Here is a 19,967-nt window from a genome sequence, read left to right as displayed (position 1 = left end):
GGAAACTTGGGCCATACCAAATTACATGTTTAAAAATCCGGTACATTGTACCAAGGAGTTGTGAAGTAAAATGTGTTGTGAAAGTAGTAATGATGCGGAGTCAAGCCTTTGTGGTTTGGCCACGTATTGCCGTTAAGGACCGATTCCTTTGGGAAATCCATCCAAACACGTTACAATGCAACCACACGGGTATTTATGGGATGCCTCTAGCTAAGTAAATTGTTATCACATGGGGGTTGGTGTGCCAATGGTTGTGGAATGCCGAGGATGAGGAGATGAAGTTTTACACATTTATTGCCCATCATGGTGTCTTTTTGCCTCAATTGTGGCATGGTACCAGTAGGAGTAGGAGACATCCTCGGTATTTACTGAGGGGATGACGGTTGTCCTTGCCTGATACTTGGCTATGAGCCTTAGCCCAACTAGGTGGCATGCGATTTTCATGGATAAGCTTTGGAAAGGCATTATCACGAACTTCCGTTACCGACGGGTAACCCGCGGGTAAAATGTGTTCCCCGTCCCCTCCCCGCTTAAATGCGGGGCCCCGTCCCCGATACCCCCACGGGTCAAAAATCACACCCGCCCCCGCCCCCGTAGGGGTGAGTCCCCGCAGGGGACCCGATCCCACGGGGGAAATTGCCATCCCTACCGTCATGGAATCCAAGATTCCAAGAGTAATAAGCACCACAAATCAAATTGACGAAGACCTCAAGTGCTCAAAGTCAAGCTGCAAGTCTCACGTGCACTCTCTCACTCAGGCTCTCACACTCTTCACTACTAATTAGTGAAGTGATTAGTGTGTGATTAATTAAGTATTTTCTAAAAAAATTTTAAAAATGAATTATTTTGAATTTTTTAAGTAACTTTCGTATATAAACTTTTTGCAAAAAATCGCACCGTTTAGCAGTTTCAAAAGCGTGCGCGCGGAAAATGAGGAGGAGGAGTTGGGAAGCTAGTCTGCCGAACACAGCCTAACTTTGCAAAGGATGCTCAAGACTCAAGAGTGAAGCAAGTGGAGAGGAAAGTGCGCTCAAGAGAGTGTTTCTGACTTAGAGTTTGCAAGAATGGAAGCAGCAGCTGCAAAAAGACTGAGTGAAATCTCCAGTAGACCCACCGAAAATTTCCGTCGCATGGACCGGACATTTCTGGTGGGAAACACCTCCGGCTGACAGACCGGAAATCTCCGGTAGGATACCGGAAATTTCCGCCACCCGCTATACACCGGAAATTACCGACAGGGAACAAAAGTCTTTAGGAAATTTCGCTCATGTGTACCTCTCATGTGATTTAAGCACTGAGGTATCTTCAAAGAATAATTTTGTGCCCCCCTTGATAGTACGGCATGCCCTAGAACTCAAGAAATTGAAAATGCACAAATTAAAACTATGAGCTAGCTCTTCATGCCATGTTTCTTTTCATTTTCGAGGGGCTCCAACATTCAATCCTTTCACCTGTAACCTTTTGATCTGAAACCATTATAATTCACATGCATTAGTTATTTTTGTTATAACTTATAGAAGTTTAATTTGAATTTGCATGTTTGTAAAGTGATATATTACATATTCATCTATCTTATCAATTTTTTTGAAAATTTTTCGTAACCATCTAGTTGATATGCAATAAACGGGTGGACATCCACTCGAGTTATTAGAATCCATCTAAAACGGCCCGATCTCACACACACACACTCTATATAGTACTGTACTTGTCATTTACGCATCCAGTATTTCGAACTCACTATTGCCGTATTCCATGCCTTCCAGATGAACGAGGCTTTCATGGAACATCACGAAGCGTAGGTAATTTTTTGAAGTCGGCAAATCCTCGCTGTGGTTACATAAGGAAAATGGGGGGGATTCCTGCTGAGATGCAGTAGAATTCTGACGTTGTGAACGTGTCATAGCTTCATCAGCATGGACCGCAGAAACCAGCGTCTCAAGCGTACGAGTCTTGGGATCATACACGTGGACCTCCTGCATCGTGGTGGCGAGCATGATCCGATCGGAGGAGTCGCCGTCGCCGTCGGCGCCGGCGAGGTAGCACAGCGGCACGACGAACCACGTCGTCATCAGCCGCTTCGCGGCGTGGCCGGACAGGTCGACACGGTAACTCAGGGACCACGCGCCGGAGTCGTAGTCGTCGAGCCTGTACACCTCGAAGGTGGTGCCGCCCATGTCGCCGCGGTGGCGGAGGTCGCGAACCATGCAGAGGCGTCCGCCGAGCTCCGCGAGGACGGGGCCCGTCGGCGTCGTGCCCTTTATGTATCCCGGCTTCCGGGGGTTCGCGGCGGGGTAGGGTTTGGAGTCGTCCATGAAGCATCTGCGGACATCGTCCTTGGCGAACGGCGGCAGGGGCACTCTACGGAAGGATTCGGCGGCGAGGGACAAGGAGAGGACGGCGCTGTCGTCGTCGTTCTCGGAGACGCGTGACGCGCCGCGGAGCGCCCAGTGGAGGCAGCCGTTCGCCAAGACAGGGTCCATGTTTTGGACGAGGAAGGAGGCGGCGGGCATGCTGCTGGAGCTTCCCTCGCCCGCCGGCGCCCTCCAGCCCGCGGGGTCGCCGATGGTGATCACCTCGCATCGCGTCGCCCATTCCAGTTCGATGGGCGCCGCGATGACGACCACCTTGTGCACGCCGGCGCGCTCGTCGAAGCCGATCCCCGCGCAGCTGTTGAAGTAGGGGTACCCCGTGAGGCAGGGCGGCAGGCGGAGGCGGCCGCCGGTGGAAGGGTTGCAGACGGAGTAGGTGCGCGTGCAGCGCTGGCCCAGGAGGACGAGGCCGCGGCAGGCCTTGGGGCCGATGACCCTGGGGCACTCGCGGCAGCGCACGTCGTGGTCCTCGAACAGGTTCCAGCGGTGCGGCGGCGCCGTCGGTGCGAAGGCCAGCTTGGGCGGCCGCGTCGCCGCCGCCACCGCGTGGTGGCTCTCGACGAAGGCGGGCGAGGAGATGCGGCGCTCCCAGGAGCGGCAGACGGAGCGGAACCTCGCGAGCGACCTGGACGGCAAGCGCAGCAGCACCTCGCCGACGACGTCGTCCGGCAAGAAGCACGGGGCCGACGTCTTGCTCTTCTTGGCCATGGCCTGCTGCGCCTCGCGGCACCTCCTGCGTTTGGCCATCGCTAGCTGCGGCTGCTGATGATCGGGACCACACAAGCATACACTCCATATTAGCGCAACTGCTCCAGTTGGGATTCGGATACGGTTCGCCACCCCGAGATTGACACCGAGTCGGATTTCGATCAACGACGCCCGACCCGAGGCTGCTTGTAGATGGATCGGATCAGATCGGATCGGATCTTCCAATATCATACACGTGGCATTATATTTGATCCTCAACAAAACACGGAAGCCGAAATGGAAAACGGCCAAATAACACCTTGGCCACCTCCTTTGCGAGAACCTACCTATCGACGGAGTTCCTGCACGTGCATCACAGGCGGAACAGCCGCCGGCCGGCTGGCCGTCTGATCTGGCGGCCGGTGCACTTCATGATGGCTCAAGGACGGAGGCTGGGCGAGCCATGGGGCGAAGCTTGAGGTAGATCATCATGTCGGCCCAGTCCAGCTAGCTTCTGCGTCTCGGAGAAAGCGAAGCCCTGGATGTCGTCCGGCAGCTGCGCGCACGCCTTCTTGGCTTGAAGAGCTCGGCTGCCTCTCCTCACGTCCCGGATTACCTCTTCCGGCCAGGGCCGGTGCTGGGGTTTTGAAGCCCCAGGGCAAAAACTTATATAGAGGGCATTATAGAAACGGGCATGGCGAGCCGCGATCTGCCGTGTCCAATTGTTCCATTTACGAGACACCAAGAAGTCGCCACGAGCGCAGGAGCAGTCAGTGGCATGATGTGACCAACACGGCGCGACACGAGATGTAATCGGGGCGAAGCGACGGGAGCCAGATGAATATCGCTTCGGCTTCGCTGAAACATGCCTAGCGATGGACTAAAATTTATTTTTTTAATTGGACTATTCAGCTGTCTAACCTAATATAGACCCATGACTCATAAATTAAAGGTAAAATTGGTTCCACACCATCGAAAGTTCTCGACTTTTGGTTTATACCATCAAAAGATCTCGGTGCATTTTAATACCATTCAAAGTTTCCCCGTTACCTTTTCATTTCAGAACCGTTCACTTTTGTTAGAGTTTTATTATTTTATTTTTTTTCGCTTCCACATTTTGCTGAAAGGCAAAGGGGATATGTCTATACTACCCTTCCTTTACCCATCTAATCCTGCCCAATCTCTTGTTCTTTCTCTCGAGCCAATCTCCCGACGGCGTGCGTTGGAGGAGCAGGCCGCGCTGGACAAGCACGGCGAGACGCGGCTTCCCTGCTCTCCTCTCGCATGCTCCACGCTACCATCGATGCGCATAAGGAGGCAATTAGTCAAGCTAGCATATTCGGCATGCATAAGGAGGCAGCAGCCATGGTTAGCAACCTTAACCAACAACAAGATAATCCAAACGGTCCTGGAGAGCCAGAGCCATGTGGTTGCATTCGTAGATAAAGCAAAAGTTGCAGTGACGGAATGTGGTGGCTATCTGCAGAGCGCCCGACACTGCTCGTCGTGTACGGCGGCCGCCGTCGTCCATCGAGCGCAGCGCCACGCCGCTCCTGGCCGGAGGAGCATGCCAAGCGGGCTGCACACGCGGGAGGAATAGGGGCACGGAAGCAACAGGACCGGTCATCTGGCACCAGCTACGGCCGGGGGTGGCTGCGGGACAATGCGACAGGGGCGGCGGCTATGCCGGACGAAGGGGAAATATCTGCTTTCGATCTGATATGGTGCATCGGGGCTATGAACACGACACAAGGGCAAAGATGTCCTACTTAACGGGAGATTCAGCAAAGTGGACGGGAGTGGTATAACGAGTAACGTGGTAAACTTTGGATGGTATTAAAGTGCACCGAGAGCTTTCGATGGTATAAACCAAAAGTCGAAAACTTTCGATGGCATGGAACCAATTTTACCTAAATTAAAATTATACAATATATAGTATATATATACTATATGTGTATAGGGCCCCCTAGATTTTGGGGGCCTCGGGCGGCTGCATGGCCTGACCCCCTAGGGCCGACCCTGCTTCCGGCACGCCCTGGTTGACTAGCTGCAAAATTAGCATGCCGGTTGTGGGTGTGCTGACCAACGAGAATTATTCCCCTTCGGATGGAAATAATTTCGCAGGAAAATTAACAATCCCATTCTCTCGACCACACAAAGATTTCTGATGTTGATCTTGATCATCGACGCCTTCACGTAGCTGGAAGTAATCCAGCGATCGATGAAAGGCAGCGCCGAGGTTCGCGAGCTCCTCTTCGCGACGACCGGGGATCGACGAGCCTGCCGAGGTCCACGACTGGATCGAAGCGCGCATCCGGCGACGACCTCCTCTGTCCTGATGTACCTGTCAGGCACCTGCAGCTCGCCGGAGCCGTGTTCCAAGTCTGCGCGAGTGCCTGCCTGCACGTTATGCACCGGCAGATGGTATGAAGACGGGATTTGGGAGTGCTCCCCCGCCCCCGCGCCTGAAAAATTGGACAATTCTTGGGTGGGAGATTTACCACTTTTCGCGCCTCAATAGATTTCCACGGAAAAAAAAAAAGAGCTCGGGAACGAGTCACATATGTTGACCAACGAGATATTAGAAAAATCCCGATAGATATAACGCACGAGACAATAATAGTAATAAATAGGAAATGTAAGAAGTTATACCTTTTTTTTTTTGAAAAGATACCTGATTTATTTATATTAACTCATTCACACTCCGTACATATAATCCTAACAATACATGCACCTATCACCTGACACGTGGAGCATGACAACGAAAATGTCTTTGCTTAAGTTATCAAGTGACTCACACATCAACCACCGATGTCGGTGAAGGGGACCACATGGGATGAATGCTTAGGGAGTACGGTGTCACCTACTCCCTCCATCCAAAAAAACTCAACCCCTCCTAGATTAAGTTTTTTGGGAAGTAGAGATTAATCTTTTCTCCGGGTCGATATGGACATAAGAGAGGTGACATGCACAATGAGGTGTCTTACGTCGCCCATGATCTGTCCACAAAATTTGTATTATCCTGTAGTTAATACGGAATGACAGGGTAAAATGACGCACATGACCAGGTCAATTAAATCCAAAGATTCCCTCGCAAGATCTTACTCCCTCCGTCCCATAAAAAACTAACCTACTACCGGATGTAACCCCTCCTAATTAATACTATGAATCTGGAAATACATATGTCCAGATTCATCGTACTAGAGTATATCACATCCAGTTCTAGATTTGTTTTTTTATGAGATGGAGGGAGTAGGTCCTAGCACTGTCCTCGGCGCCTTGGACTGCCTGCAACAAATGTCGGGGGCATTGCGGGGGCCCGAGACAGATAAGATTCGCACCCGGGCCGCCAAAGCCCCTGGTTGTTTTTGTCAATTCGAGGCAATATTTGGTAGGCCACACCATTTCCAATTTTGGGCCTGTTTAGTTGGTAAAATGAAAATTTTAGGGTGTCACATAGGATGTTTGACCGGATGTCGAAAGGGGTTTTCAGACACGAATGAAAAAACTAATTTCATAACTCGTCTAAAAACCGCGAGATGAATTTATTAAGCCTAATTAATCCGTCATTAGCATATGTAAGGCACACAATGCTATTTAAGTTATTCTATCCATATATAAAGAACATCATTTAAGCATTATAGAGACCAAACAAAGTTAATAGCGGGTTGTATAGCGGTCACGAAACGCTATAGCAGGCTGCTATAGCGGTCACGGAGCGATATAGCGGCCGCTAAGTTTCCAATACGTTATATATAGTTCGCTACCTTATAGCGGTAGCGGTAGAGATCTGCTACCGCTATAGCGGCCGCTACGAACGCTATTTATTACCTTAATTCACACAAATTCAGGTGGTCAAATCTGAAAAAGAACATGTCACAATATTAATACCTCCTCCCTCAAGTTCTAGCAATCTAGCATCTTCTCAATGTTGCTGGCTAAAATTACTAATGGATAAAAGAAAGCACAAGTGTTAAACATTCCGTTATCATATCACAGCCTTGATTTTAACAACATTTCAGTAGAACTAACAAACCACTAATAAAAACTTTCAAAAAAAAGAAAAAGAAAAACAAGCTGCTAATAAAAAGATTTGCTTGCACGAGTATACATGACCTGAACAGTCTGAACAAAAAAGGGGAAATTTTGTGCCAATCTGAAAGGCATTTAAAAAAGAAGCAAAAATTGCAATCAGCTCAACCCTTTCTTTCCGAAAATGCTACTGGGCGAGCGATCGCTCGCCCGCCCAGGGCGATCGGTTCCCCCTCCCCCCTCCTCTCCCTCCCTTCCTCCACCAGATTTTCTTTTTTGACACCGCATTACTTTCCTATTTTAGTAAATTTATGCACCTAAAGTTTATACACCTCAAGTTTACACATCTAAAGTTTAGAGACCAAAAGTTTATAAGTCAAAAGTTTATATATCCGATTCAAATTTGAATTTGAATTCAAATATTTTTTTATATATAGTATTTCTATACATCTAAAGTTTATAGACCTAAAGTTTATAGACCTAAAGTTTATAGATCTAAAGTTTATATATCCGATTCAAATTTAAATTTGAATTATATCTGATTCAAATTTGAATTTGAATTCAAATATCATATTCAAATTTGAATTTAAATTCAAATATTTTTCATATATAGTATTTCTATACATCTAAAGTTTATACACCTAAAGTTTATAGATCTAAAGTTTATAAGTCAAAAGTTTACATACCCGATTCAAATTCAAATTTGAATTATATCCAATTCAAATTTGAATTTGAATTCAAATATAAATATTTTCTATATATAGTATTTCTATACATCTAAAGTTTATACAGCTAAAGTTTGAATTTAAATTCAAATATTAGTTTATAGACCCAAAGTTTATAGGTAAAAAGTTTACCTACCCATTTCAAATTTGAATTTGAATTTGAATTCAAATATTAGTTTATAGACCCAAAGTTTATAAGTAAAAAGTTTACGTACCGTTTCAAATTTTTATTTTAATTTAAATTTTTATTGTGTAGTATTAAGAGAAGAAGGGGAGGTAAAGTAGTAAGGGGAGGGGCGGATGATCGCTGGGGAGAGGAGGGAGCGATCACCCGCCCATTAGTATTACCCCTTTCTTTCAGTTTAAATGCGTGGCATCAAGGAGACTGATTACCCGATATCCCATTTCCCCAGTCGTCTTTGGTTCTGTGGCGGAGGTCCAATCCAACAATTGCAGCCCATACGGACATACGGTCCGGCCCATCGAACACGGGCCGAAATCTGTTCGGGCTTTATCCGTCATGGGCCGACAAACCGACGGCCATCCCCTTCCGGCCCATTCAGCTTGCTGATTACCTGAGTTTCTGCTCTCACATTTAAATTAATCACGCAGGATGTGCTTTACTTTCTGCTTAATCTGCTTAATTATAAGCAACTAGTACTACTACTTTGTATCCCTGCTTATAATTAGCCATGTACACCTTGTTGTACGTACTGTTCCTCCACGTATTTTCTTAATTACGGAGTATCTAAGTCACAATTCTGATACAAGAGTTTAACCTGAGAAATTATAATGTTGGTGTGATTGATCGACCGACTGATTACGATCGATAATCCATGGATGCCCATATCAAATGATTGCTACTGCACGTACTACAGTATTGTTACACACGTTTCGCTTGCCCATGAGGCTGAACCTATACTGGTATGATCATTTCTAGTAAAAGAAATGGGGTTTCGACCCTTGCTAAAAAAAAGAAAAAGAAAACAGTATTGTTACACACTGTTGAACAATTAAGGGTGATCTTGTCGTTTCAACCACAGAATTAAGAGAATAAGATACTACTACTCACTTATCGATAATTAAGAAATCCACATTGATATGCTGATGAGGACTACGGAATCAGATCAACCATACGTGCAGAGACAGTTGGCCTCTTGTCACTCCATTTCTAGCTTAATTAATTTCTCTCTTATTACATTATTACTGAATTAGTTAACCGACCTTCAACTCTATTGCAAAACAAGATAAGGCAAGCATTTCCTTGTTTCACTCTACCTTTTTTCCTTAACTGGACCTTCCAGACGTTCTTGGTGCACAGTAGATGCAAAATAGGTAACTATAGGACATAAGCAAATTCAATGGTTATTAAAAAAATCAATTGCATTACATTGATAACCGTGACCATCGTCTAAATTTTTAAATGTAAGTCATACTCCGGCACATTCAACCCTGCCACTAAAAAGTATTGCAACACCTGACACCTGTATAAGGCTATGGGCCATTATATCATTCGGGATTGGTGAGGATAGAGGTATATATTCCTCAATGCTTAATTACTCCGATGTCAACTCGGTTAACAGTTAGTCAGGAAGGAAAATATATATAATGACACATGCGTCTTTGATGATGTTCTTTCAGGTGCCGACGGTGGTGGAGCGGATTGTGGAAAAAGGATGGCGATGGATTGAGGCCAATCCTGTTGGAAGCTTTGTTAGGCACATAACTTAGCTTAGTTTCATTTCATTTCTCACAGCTTCGTCTTAGGAGTCGCACTCAGTTTAGAAAGCTCTTCAGAGCCATATTGCACCTCCTACCGACGTAACCGCATCGGCGTGTTACCAATGTATGCTATTCTTCTTCTAATATATTGACGTGTAATGTTTTTGTGTGTTCGTGACAAAGACTCATGAATGTTCCTTTATATGCTAAGTAGTACAATAATATTTATCCAAGCAAACCATTATTCAGAATTTATAACGAAGAGGCATTTTCACCTACTTTCAGGATAGCCATCCATATCATTTGAACACAACCTCAAACTCCCAATGAATTTTATGATATATCATCACTACTTCTGTTTTCATGGTTAAAACAGAGGCCATGAACCTAAGCACCTTGAAAACGAAAACCCATGATTTCACCATGGAGCGAGCTCATAGGATTGGAAGTTATCAGGAACATGAGGACTGTGGCTGATGGATTCGTTGTGAGCATGAAGATCTTTCAGTGAAGACGAAATGCTCAATTAGGCATGGTTTCTGCAACCCAAAACCCAAATCACCATCGGGTTGCTGCCTCCTCATGATCAAGCGGGGCCGGATTCACCTTCATGGTAACTTGAATGTTTGCCCTTGCTACATTCTTTCTGTCAGCCGTTTGAGTCCTAGCTAGCGATGTGCTATGTTGTAAAAATGCAATCGATTTGGCTAGATTTTTGGGCAAGTAAGCTAGCTGTGGGATGGAAGCGAGGCAGCAAACTTGCTTTAGCCTTCATTAAATCATAATTGACTAGAGTGCACTGCCACTAGTCCAAAACCTTACCGGCCGTTGCATACTTGCATGGATGCAGCATGGACTTTGCTTCAGCCATCATTAAATCTTAATTGAGTAGAGTGCAATATTGATCCCTAAACTTATTTTCTCGTGTCAGCTTAGATCCCCGAACTCTTAAAATATATTTTGAGATCCTTCTTCATTTTTTCCTCCCATTTTTCTTGTCTTTTTCTCTCCTCTTCGTGTAGAAAAAGAAAAGAAAAAAAGAGAAGGGCAGCGTACAGTGGGAAAAAAAGAAAAAGAAAAGTTGGGACAAATATCTGATGTGCAGCAGATACAAAATAGGTAAGGCTGTCATTAATTGGCCAATTGATCATAATATGTCAAATGGCCAATGTATTAGCGATAAAAAATAATTTATGGTTAAAAATTTTACATATGTGTTCTTAATGACCTAAACTCCAATATTAAAAAGAAGTTACAATGATAAACCTTAAAATTAACTTCAAAAATAAGTTTTAAGATTTAAATTTTAGTATCGGTATACACGTTGTAGAGCAGAAGTATCGGACAAAAATAAATTCAATGGTCCATCATCAAAAAATGAAAAAAATAAACAATGGCATTACATCGATAACCATGATCCTCAAATTAAATTTTTCAAGGGATCTGGGATTGTCAAACACCACGAAGCCCCAATACAGCAACACTATTTGTTTGTTCGATTAATTTCCTCCTCAAGGATTAACCGAATAACGCCTAAATGACTTAGTCCAAAAGGTTTAATGCAACAGAAATCTCAGTGAGATGAAATGTATCATTGAGGACACAATGACAACCCACAGAAAAATAGCTCATTTTCTTGCCTTCCCCCAGTTGTTTTCTTTCTTGTCGGATGAAAATTTCTGTAATCCTGCCCTTGTAATCCCTCAAACGTTTTATGTTTTCCAGATTTTCTCCTCCTAATATAACCGGCAAGACAATTCTCTTGCTGTTTTCAGTTAAAAAAAATGAAGAATTCAATGTCCCAACTCAAAAACTTCATATTTTCAACGGGGATGAGTGAAGTTATGCAACCAGTGGTGGCCAGAGTGCGAGGCTGTGAGCCCAGGTCAACAACCCTTTGTTGTTCTTTATGCATCATGGTAAGCTGGTCTTTCCATGAAGATATCAACCTATCATCGAATTGACTTTGTTACGAGAAACTCACCAGGCTGTCAGTTTGAGTTTCATCGATATCATGGAGCATGGTACTAGCATCTAGATCTATCATCTTCTATGAGTGCAACGGTGGCCTGACTAATACACCATTTGGTGTACACATTATTGTCCTCAAGATTGCCAATTGTAACATAAGAGCTCCCAGAGCCTCCTAAACCTACCATAGCAAGCCAACCAGAATGACATGGGTATCTAGCTCTTCATTTTCTCTCTAGAAGATTGTAGCACTTGGGATCACTCATCTTTATCTTTTGTGGAGAAAAGAGATCAATATGGTACCAATACCATACATTAATTCACAGTATGATACCCTGCTGTTACTCTAGTTCCACGGTGATCGGTCAATTAATGTGCAAGAGTGTAGCTGTGTATTTAACCAAATCTTGAATTACCAAAAAAAATCGAGCAACATGACACTCAAATAAAAGATGTTGGATAATCTCTTTTCTTTTGCATAACAAAAAAGATGTGGATGGCTTATTAACTGACATTTTGTGTACTACAGTATTTTTAAGACTAATTATTGTTCCTTTAGATGCTACAAGTAGTAGTAATAATATTTGCGGCGAAGCCATCCTTATGCTCTTAATTATGACAAAAGTATGGCTGTGTATTTCATGGTATATCATTACTTCTGCTTTCGTAGTTAAAAAAGAAAAGCCATAAACCTGAACACATTAGGAAGGAAAGTCCATGATTTCACCATGTAGAGGGAGCATATAGGATTGGAAGCTATTGGGAAAACGAGGACTGTGGCTGATGAGTTTGTAGCGAGCTTCAAGAACTATCAGAGAAGACAAAGCGCACGGCGAGGCAGGGTCTCCAAAACCCGACACCCGAGTCATGGCGAACTCGCATCTTCGTCCTGAGCAGGGGTAGATTTGCCTTCTAGACAGGCTGGATAGCCGCCAAGCTCCAACCCGTTGAGTCCATGAGTGCCAATCACATTATATTGGTGTAGCAGATCACTAGCTACATTGGTCACTCAGCATTTAGAAATCGTTGCAGTGTTGCAGCTAGCATGCACATATAGTTAGTAGTATCATTGATTCTGTTCTACAGCCTTCATTAAATCTTCATAAATCAGTTCTATGGATAAAAACAAAGAGACGCGGCAAACAATGCTTGTTTCACTCTCTTCTTTTTGTTTCTCTGTAATAGCTGAACCGTCCAAACATGCTTGTGCACGGTAGATGCAAAAATAGGTGATTAAAGGACAGAGACATATAAATGTTCTATCCAGAAAATGGCATTACATAGATAATCATGACCGTCAAACCAAATTATTGGAAGAATTCGGGGCATGGCAAACATCATTAAGCACCAATACACTAATACAGTAACTAATGGTCTGCAGTTTATACAAAATCCTCCTTTTTGTCTTCCAAAAAACATAGTCTAAAGGGTCCAATAATGCAACAGAAAATATCAGTGAGATGAAATGCATCATCGAGGAAAGAACGGACGATCCAAGGTGAAATAGCTCATCTGCAAAGGAATCAGTGTCGCCACATCAAATTAAGGTTTGTATTTCAACTAGGATGAGGGAACTTATGCAGCCTATTGGTACCTATCTGAATCTGAGGCTGTGAGCACAAGTCAACAAACCTTTGTTCATTATTCATAATGTCACCGAATTGACTCCAATGCAACATAAATCTCAGTAAGCTCAAATGTATCATCGAGCAAAATAGCCAATTTATGAAGAAATCGGTCTGAAAACTTCATATTTGAACTGCGATGACTCCATGTTATGCAGCTAATCATTATCTAAAAAAAATGTTATGCAGGTAATGGGTGCCTGGATGTGACCCTATGAGTCCAAGTCTACAACCTTTCTTGTCTCTATGTAAACTTGTAGAAACTACGACTGAGGGTGTGTTTAGTTCATGCCAAAATTGAAAGTTTGGTTGAAATTGGAACGATGTCATGGAAAAAGTTGCAAGTTTGTGTGTGTAGAAAAGTTTTGATGTAATAGAAAAGTTTGAAGTTTAAAGAAAAAGTTTGGAACTAAACTCGGCCTGTGTGACCGACTCATCTCTAGCTTTTGACGGAGAGAAACACAGCAGCATGATGCAATTCAATACATAAAATGCACGATCTGATTCCCTGAAGTTCTTCAAGTTCTGCAGCAGAGTTCACTTGTTGTCTGGTCAGAGGTGGCGTCAGCAAACCCATCCAACTAGAGGCTACCACTGTTGTTCAGTTTATGATTTCAGCCAATGAGACTGGATGACCATGCATGCCGAGATTGGACTTTTTATTTTAGTGTCGTCAGATCAAAAACTAGATATGTGCTGCGAATTCTGAAAATATCGTTAGAGAACTCCATGACAAATATTGTCACACCTCACTCCATCAGCATGTACTGAATACTGATATATTGTTCCTGACCTTGCTTCACCTTAATTATTATTTGAACAAAAAGATCACAATAAACTTTCGGTAAAAGTTCTGTCTTGGTCGGAGTGGGGATAGCATTTCTCTTCTGCATATCTATGGAGTTTTGCAAAACCCAAACACCTCAGAGATAGATATAGAGGTAGGAATTTGTCGAACAAACCATACTCTTTCGTAGACATCAGGAGTCCATTGACGAAAAGGGGCTGGGGAAAGCTTGAACCCAAGTCCTACAGTGATGGATATAAGCGCAATTGAAATTCCTGGGGAGTTATATATTTGTGTATTGATAAGACCGTTCACAATTTCTTGAAGCTCGATCTCCCCCCAGATGAACCATATAGCCAAGAGAAACCATGAACCAGAATAAAAGAGCTTGCCCCACCCATGAGTAAATATTTCATAGTAGCCTCATTAGACCGTAGATCTCTCTTGGTACCTCTCTTTCACTGTTAGAGAAAGGGGCTTTAGTCCCAGTTGGAAACCCCTTGTACTCCCGGCTATACCACAAATCCGGGACTAAAAATAAAGCCAGGCTAAATCCGGTTGCTCATTTTTTTTCATTGTTTTTAACATTGAATATTGATTTCACTCTATCCCCAAATCGTGAAATCCCAAATCGATTATCACAGATCACAGATCAAAAGGATCATCCCCAAATCCTCTAATCGATCATCTCCAAATACATCACAAATTCTTAAAAAAATTACATCACAAGTTCTAAAAAATTCATCACAAATACATCATATATTCACATCACACACAAATCAAATACATCTCAGATCCGAATCACAAATTCTCAAAAAAAAACAATCTTAGAGGCGCAGGCCAGCGGCCTCAGCTCGCTCGCTCGCTCTTGCGCTTGATCTGCTCTCGCGATAGAGGAGGAATAGGAAGGAAAGGATAAGGATAAGAGAGAGAGGAATAGGAAAATGAGTTTGGAAGGACAAGTCCAAGGGATTATATATTATATATGGATTTTTAAGTCTAAAGATCAATTTTTATTCCCAATGGACTAAAGATCACCTAGGGCTTATTCCCGATGGACTAAAGGTCACCTAGGGCTGATAGAGTTTTAAACCAGGATAAAAAATCATCTTTAGTCTCGGTTTCTATTTAAACCGGGACTATTGTGGTTTTTGCCTAACCCAGCAAAGATGGTTTCTCCAGTAGTGTTTTAATTAGCTAAGGATTACGGTTTGATGCATGGCAGTCAACTAGCAAACGTAGATGGAATTATCGAGTACATCGTAGAAAAGAACCGAGTGAATATCTCGCACACACAGAATTAGAGGTAGCAATCATCCGTGACAAAGACATTCGGTGATACGATAGCTTGTGATGCCTCACATTCCTACCATAGCAACCTAGTACTGGGAGTACATGAATCAACAGCACTACCTATCATACCTAAAAAAGAAAAAAACAACACTACCTATCGACCTCTCTTTTAGTTGATTACGGTTTGATAACAGCATTAGCTGCTTCTGGTAAAAGATACATGCAAGTCAGCACAAGGGAATTGTTCAGTACATCGCAAAAAAAAAAAAGAACTCTTTAGTACCATCGATCCCTAACTGTAACCCTGGTATTATGTCTCGGAAACACAAAGATTGTGTTCGGAGGAGACAGTTGTGGCTGCACAGCGCTAGCTGCAGCCACAGCATGTGTAGTAAATTTTGTGCTGCTTGTACTATTAAGCCAATGTGTTCCCGCTTGCGTTGTATATTGCAGTTGTAGCCTAGTTGCTGCAATATGCAGCGTAAGCACTAAAAAAATGGAATGTCCTTAGTGGTCGAAAACCGCAAGTATAGCCCAAAAGCTTCCGATGCCTTTTAGTCTGATCCTCGTAAGACTTCATTTCGCTATAACCTTTGAGCCCAAGTCTACAATCTTTCTTGTCTCTCTGTGAAATTGTAGAACTACGACTTGAGTGACTGAGTGACTCATCCCTATCTTTTTATGGAAAGAAAACAGCAGCATGATGCAATTCAACACATAAATGCACGATCTGATTCCCTAAAGTTCTTCAAGTTCTCCAGCTCAGTTCACTTGTTGACTGATCAGAGGTGGCGTCAGTAACCTACCCAACTAGAGGCTACCGCTGTTGTTCAGTTTATGATTTCAGCCAATAAGATGGATGATCATGCATGCCGAGATTGATTTTTTTTATCGAATAACAAGAACTAAACCAACCAGAGAGAGGTAAATGGTTGGAGTGCCCAAAAACCGAAACTTTTAACGGATTTAAAAGTTACCTCGAATTCGATGTAGACCGGACTGACCAGAGTTGATTCGCCATTCTAACCGTGTCTGTGCCGTCGGTCTAACCAGTGTAAATCGTACGGTCTAACTGCCCTGTGATCGCCGCTGTCACCTAAACCAGTCGCTGGTCTGACCGTTTTGCTCCTGCCGGTCTGACCGATGCGATGCCACTGATGTGACCGCAAATGTCCTGTCGGTTGGACCACCGCACCCAAGTAAACACAAATCGAAAATCTCTTAAAGTAGATCGAAACTTTATTACTTCAACAACACTCCTCCTGAAAATCTTGACTAACCTCGAAACTCTAACTTTTCTCTAAACTCAGCTCATTCAAAATTGATACCGGGAGGCCACACCCTCCCTATCTATTTATACCCGAGGTAGGTAGTCTAAAGCCACAAACCAACCTTGTAAAAAAAGTCCTAACCCCTTAGGGCAATACCGATATGTGTGTAGCACAATCTAACCTTAAGGTGGGCCCTAATACAAGTTGGCTATAACTATTTCTATTACCTCATTGCTTAAGTTTGCATGGAGAATGATGTGGGCCCATTCACGCTAGCCAAACAAGCCATTTGAGAATAGAGAAGAGAGAGAATAAATTATTTGATTTCTTTATTCTCTTGTGGTGCACCCTAAGCTTATGGTTTTTTTTTGTTGTTGCCTAGCTTATGGCCAATGCCACAATGCTTATGATGCACCTTAATGACCTTAAGACTACTTTTTTGCAACATTGTGGTTGCTCTTACGAAAACTTCCCAGATAAGAAACAAACTTTACAAACTCTAATTGTATCAAATTTGGACTCTCTCCAAATTTAACTCTGCATCCCATACGCACACAATATCGCATCGTATGCCATATATAATCTTTACCAACCATGTACATTGATCTTTAGCCTAAGTATCCCACATTATATTCTGATCGTCCGGACGTTAGCTTCTCCTAAGTTGACTCCAATCCACCATCATCGGCAACACTCGCCCGAGGCATTAAGAATTACCTACACATGCATCAACCAAGAAACCATATCCGAACACAAGTTCTCACCAACTTGAAACAACAGTATTGCATACGCATAATATCCATCTAGAAGTTATAAACATGAATTATCCACGGATATCCAAATAATCAGCCCTAAATCAAAACCGGCACAGAGTCGGTCGGTCATATCTCGGGCATACGCTGGCCGGTCTGACCGCCCGCCATACACCGGTCTGCAGTGGTGAAGCCAGAACAAATTGAAGGGGGGTGCACCACTCAACTGTACATGTAGTGGCACATAGAATTTTCAAGCCATGGTATACAAAGCGTATGATGGAAATGTGATTAAAAATTCCTACTTAAAAATGTAAAATCAAAGGAGCCATAATAAAAGAGATACTCAGTATTGTAAGACACATCGAACCATTGAATAAGGGTGTGCTTTTGTGAGGAGAGGAAAGTAGAAGAAAGCGTATGATTAATTAAATATTAATTATTTTAAACTTGGAAAATGAATTAATATGATTTTTAAAGTAACTTTTCTAAAGAAGATCTTTGCGAAAACACACGGTTGGGGAAGTATGTGCGCAAAAAACAAGGGATTTTTCTCCATGCTTCAAACCAACGCACCCTAAAACTGGTGGAGTATGAGTACTAGATATTAGAATGTGATAAAATTCAAAAGTCAGGGAGCTAGTGCCATAACTTCTCAAATTGAAATTTTAGTACTTATATACAATTACTCCACTTTCCTAAATCCCAATGTAAATCCTAAACTAGTATGTAGAACCATTAAAATAAAAACTGAAATTGAACTCTATATTTAAACTTTAACTCTTTAAGGTTTGAAGTGAAGAATTTAGACAAATTGAGGAAATACGATGAGGAAGATCTATGCCCTTGCCTCTATGTCATTAACATAAGCACATACGGGAGATACACATGACCAGTAAAACGAAAAAACAAAAGAACAAAGCAGTACGCTGATGCAGCAAATTAATTGGGCACCAACTGAACGCGTGCGGCCAAGTGACCTCGCGGCTGTGCGTCCGTCCTGCCGCGCTTTGGCCAGCCGTCGGGGGGTGCACGTAAGGGAGCTGAGGGGGGTGCACATGTGGCAAAAACAGGATATCAAGCGCTGTAAACAGAAATGCAGGGGGGTTCATGTGCACCCCCCTCAACCAATATAACTTCGCCCCTGCCGGTCTGACCGGCCCATCCCAGCTGGTCTAATCGCAACTGTTCGACTTTCCCTATTCATCATCTGAAAATTGTAATCATCTCCAAAACCACTTCTCCAATAATCTCCAAATATCAAAACCAATAATCTTATATGTCAATTGTTCATCACAAAATAATAATATTTTACATTTTTAGTGTCGTCAGATCAATAACTAAATATGTGCTGCCAATTCTGAAAATATCGTAAGAAAACTCCATGACAAATATTGTCACACCTCACTCCATCAGCATGTGCTGAATGCCGTGGAAGTTCATGACGATTTGATGCACGGTAACCACGAGCAACCGAGCTGGAATTATCGAGTACATCGTAGGAAGGAACCGAGTGAATATCTCACGCACAGAATTAGAGATAGCAATCATCCATGACAGAGATTCGGTGACACGTAAATTTCTACCATAGCAACCTAGTACTGGGAGTACATCAATCAACAACACCTATCGACCTCTCTTTTACTCTCTAGTCTATCCAGATTCGTTGTACTGAAATATATCACATCCAATCAAAATCTCTTATATTATGGGACGAAGAGAGTAGTTGATTACGGGCTTGTGGCTGTGTACACCCTCCTTGGGTACAGAGGTTGGGTTTTATTAAATCCTTTATTAAAAAGTTAGCTGCTGCTGGCAAAAGATGCACGCAAAGTCAGCAGAAGGGAATAATTGTTTAGTACATACCCAAAATAAGAGCTCTTAAGCACCATCACTAACTCTAACCCTGATATTATGTCTCAGTAACACAAAGGCTGTGTTCGGAGGAGCAGCGCTGTGACTGCCCAGCGCTGCAACTGCAGCACGACAGTAAATCTTGTCCTACTTGTACTGTTGGTACAGCCAGCGTGTTCACTTGTGCTGCGTATTGCAGCTGCTGCGAACACACCCAAAAAAGCTTCCGATGCCTCCCAGTCATATGCACCATATCGACCAATAGACTAATCCTCAGACTTCACTTCTCTTATGTCATCTTGGTAGCGTTCTTCTTAACAAATTTGGCCAGTGTTCCTTTCGCCGGCCCTCTGAGAAATATTGCAGCAGTTAGGCTCAGCCTCACCTCATCTTTTATGGAGAAAAATGGCAGCATTCATCTTTTATGGAGAAAAATGGCAGCATGATATATGTGTGTATAATATGATTCCATTCAAGTTTTAGAGTTGAATGTGCACCCACTACAACTACATGCTCAATGAATTTGTCAACTCATCTGTTGAGAGCCCCACCTAACCAAATAGCTGGATCTTAGAGTGGCCTTCACGGAGTATCCAATTATCCTTTTGGCACAAATAATACTCTTCTTATTTTTATATGTATGACATTGTTAACTTTTAGATCTATGTTTGAATATTTGTTTTATTATTTAGTATTATTTGTTCTGTTGTGGCTTGTTTTATCATTAAAGGTACTTCAAGGATGGCATATATTTTACATTTACACATTTTTTCAATAAGGTCAAAGGTAAAAATGTATGTGTAAGAGTTAACGGCGTCATATATTAAAAAACGGAGGTAGCGCCTTCTCTGATGATCTGCTCCCTCTATGGCACAAATG

At 43.0% G+C, this 19,967-nt stretch overlaps 1 protein-coding gene across 1 annotated transcript; it reads right to left on the bottom strand.

The window, feature by feature from the left end:
* Positions 1-1,266: 1,266 nt before the first annotated feature.
* Positions 1,267-4,032, bottom strand: LOC127756940 (uncharacterized). The gene has a single exon (XM_052282323.1). It carries the CDS (start codon positions 3,306-3,308, stop codon positions 1,713-1,715), a length of 1,596 nt encoding a protein of 531 aa, XP_052138283.1. The 5' UTR covers positions 3,309-4,032; the 3' UTR covers positions 1,267-1,712.
* Positions 4,033-19,967: the final 15,935 nt, after the last annotated feature.

This window comes from Oryza glaberrima, chromosome 12 (genome assembly GCF_000147395.1).
Source record: "Oryza glaberrima chromosome 12, OglaRS2, whole genome shotgun sequence".
NCBI lineage: Eukaryota > Viridiplantae > Streptophyta > Magnoliopsida > Poales > Poaceae > Oryza > Oryza glaberrima.
Note: the sequence above shows the minus strand (reverse complement) of the source record. Positions and strands in the feature narration are given on the sequence as shown.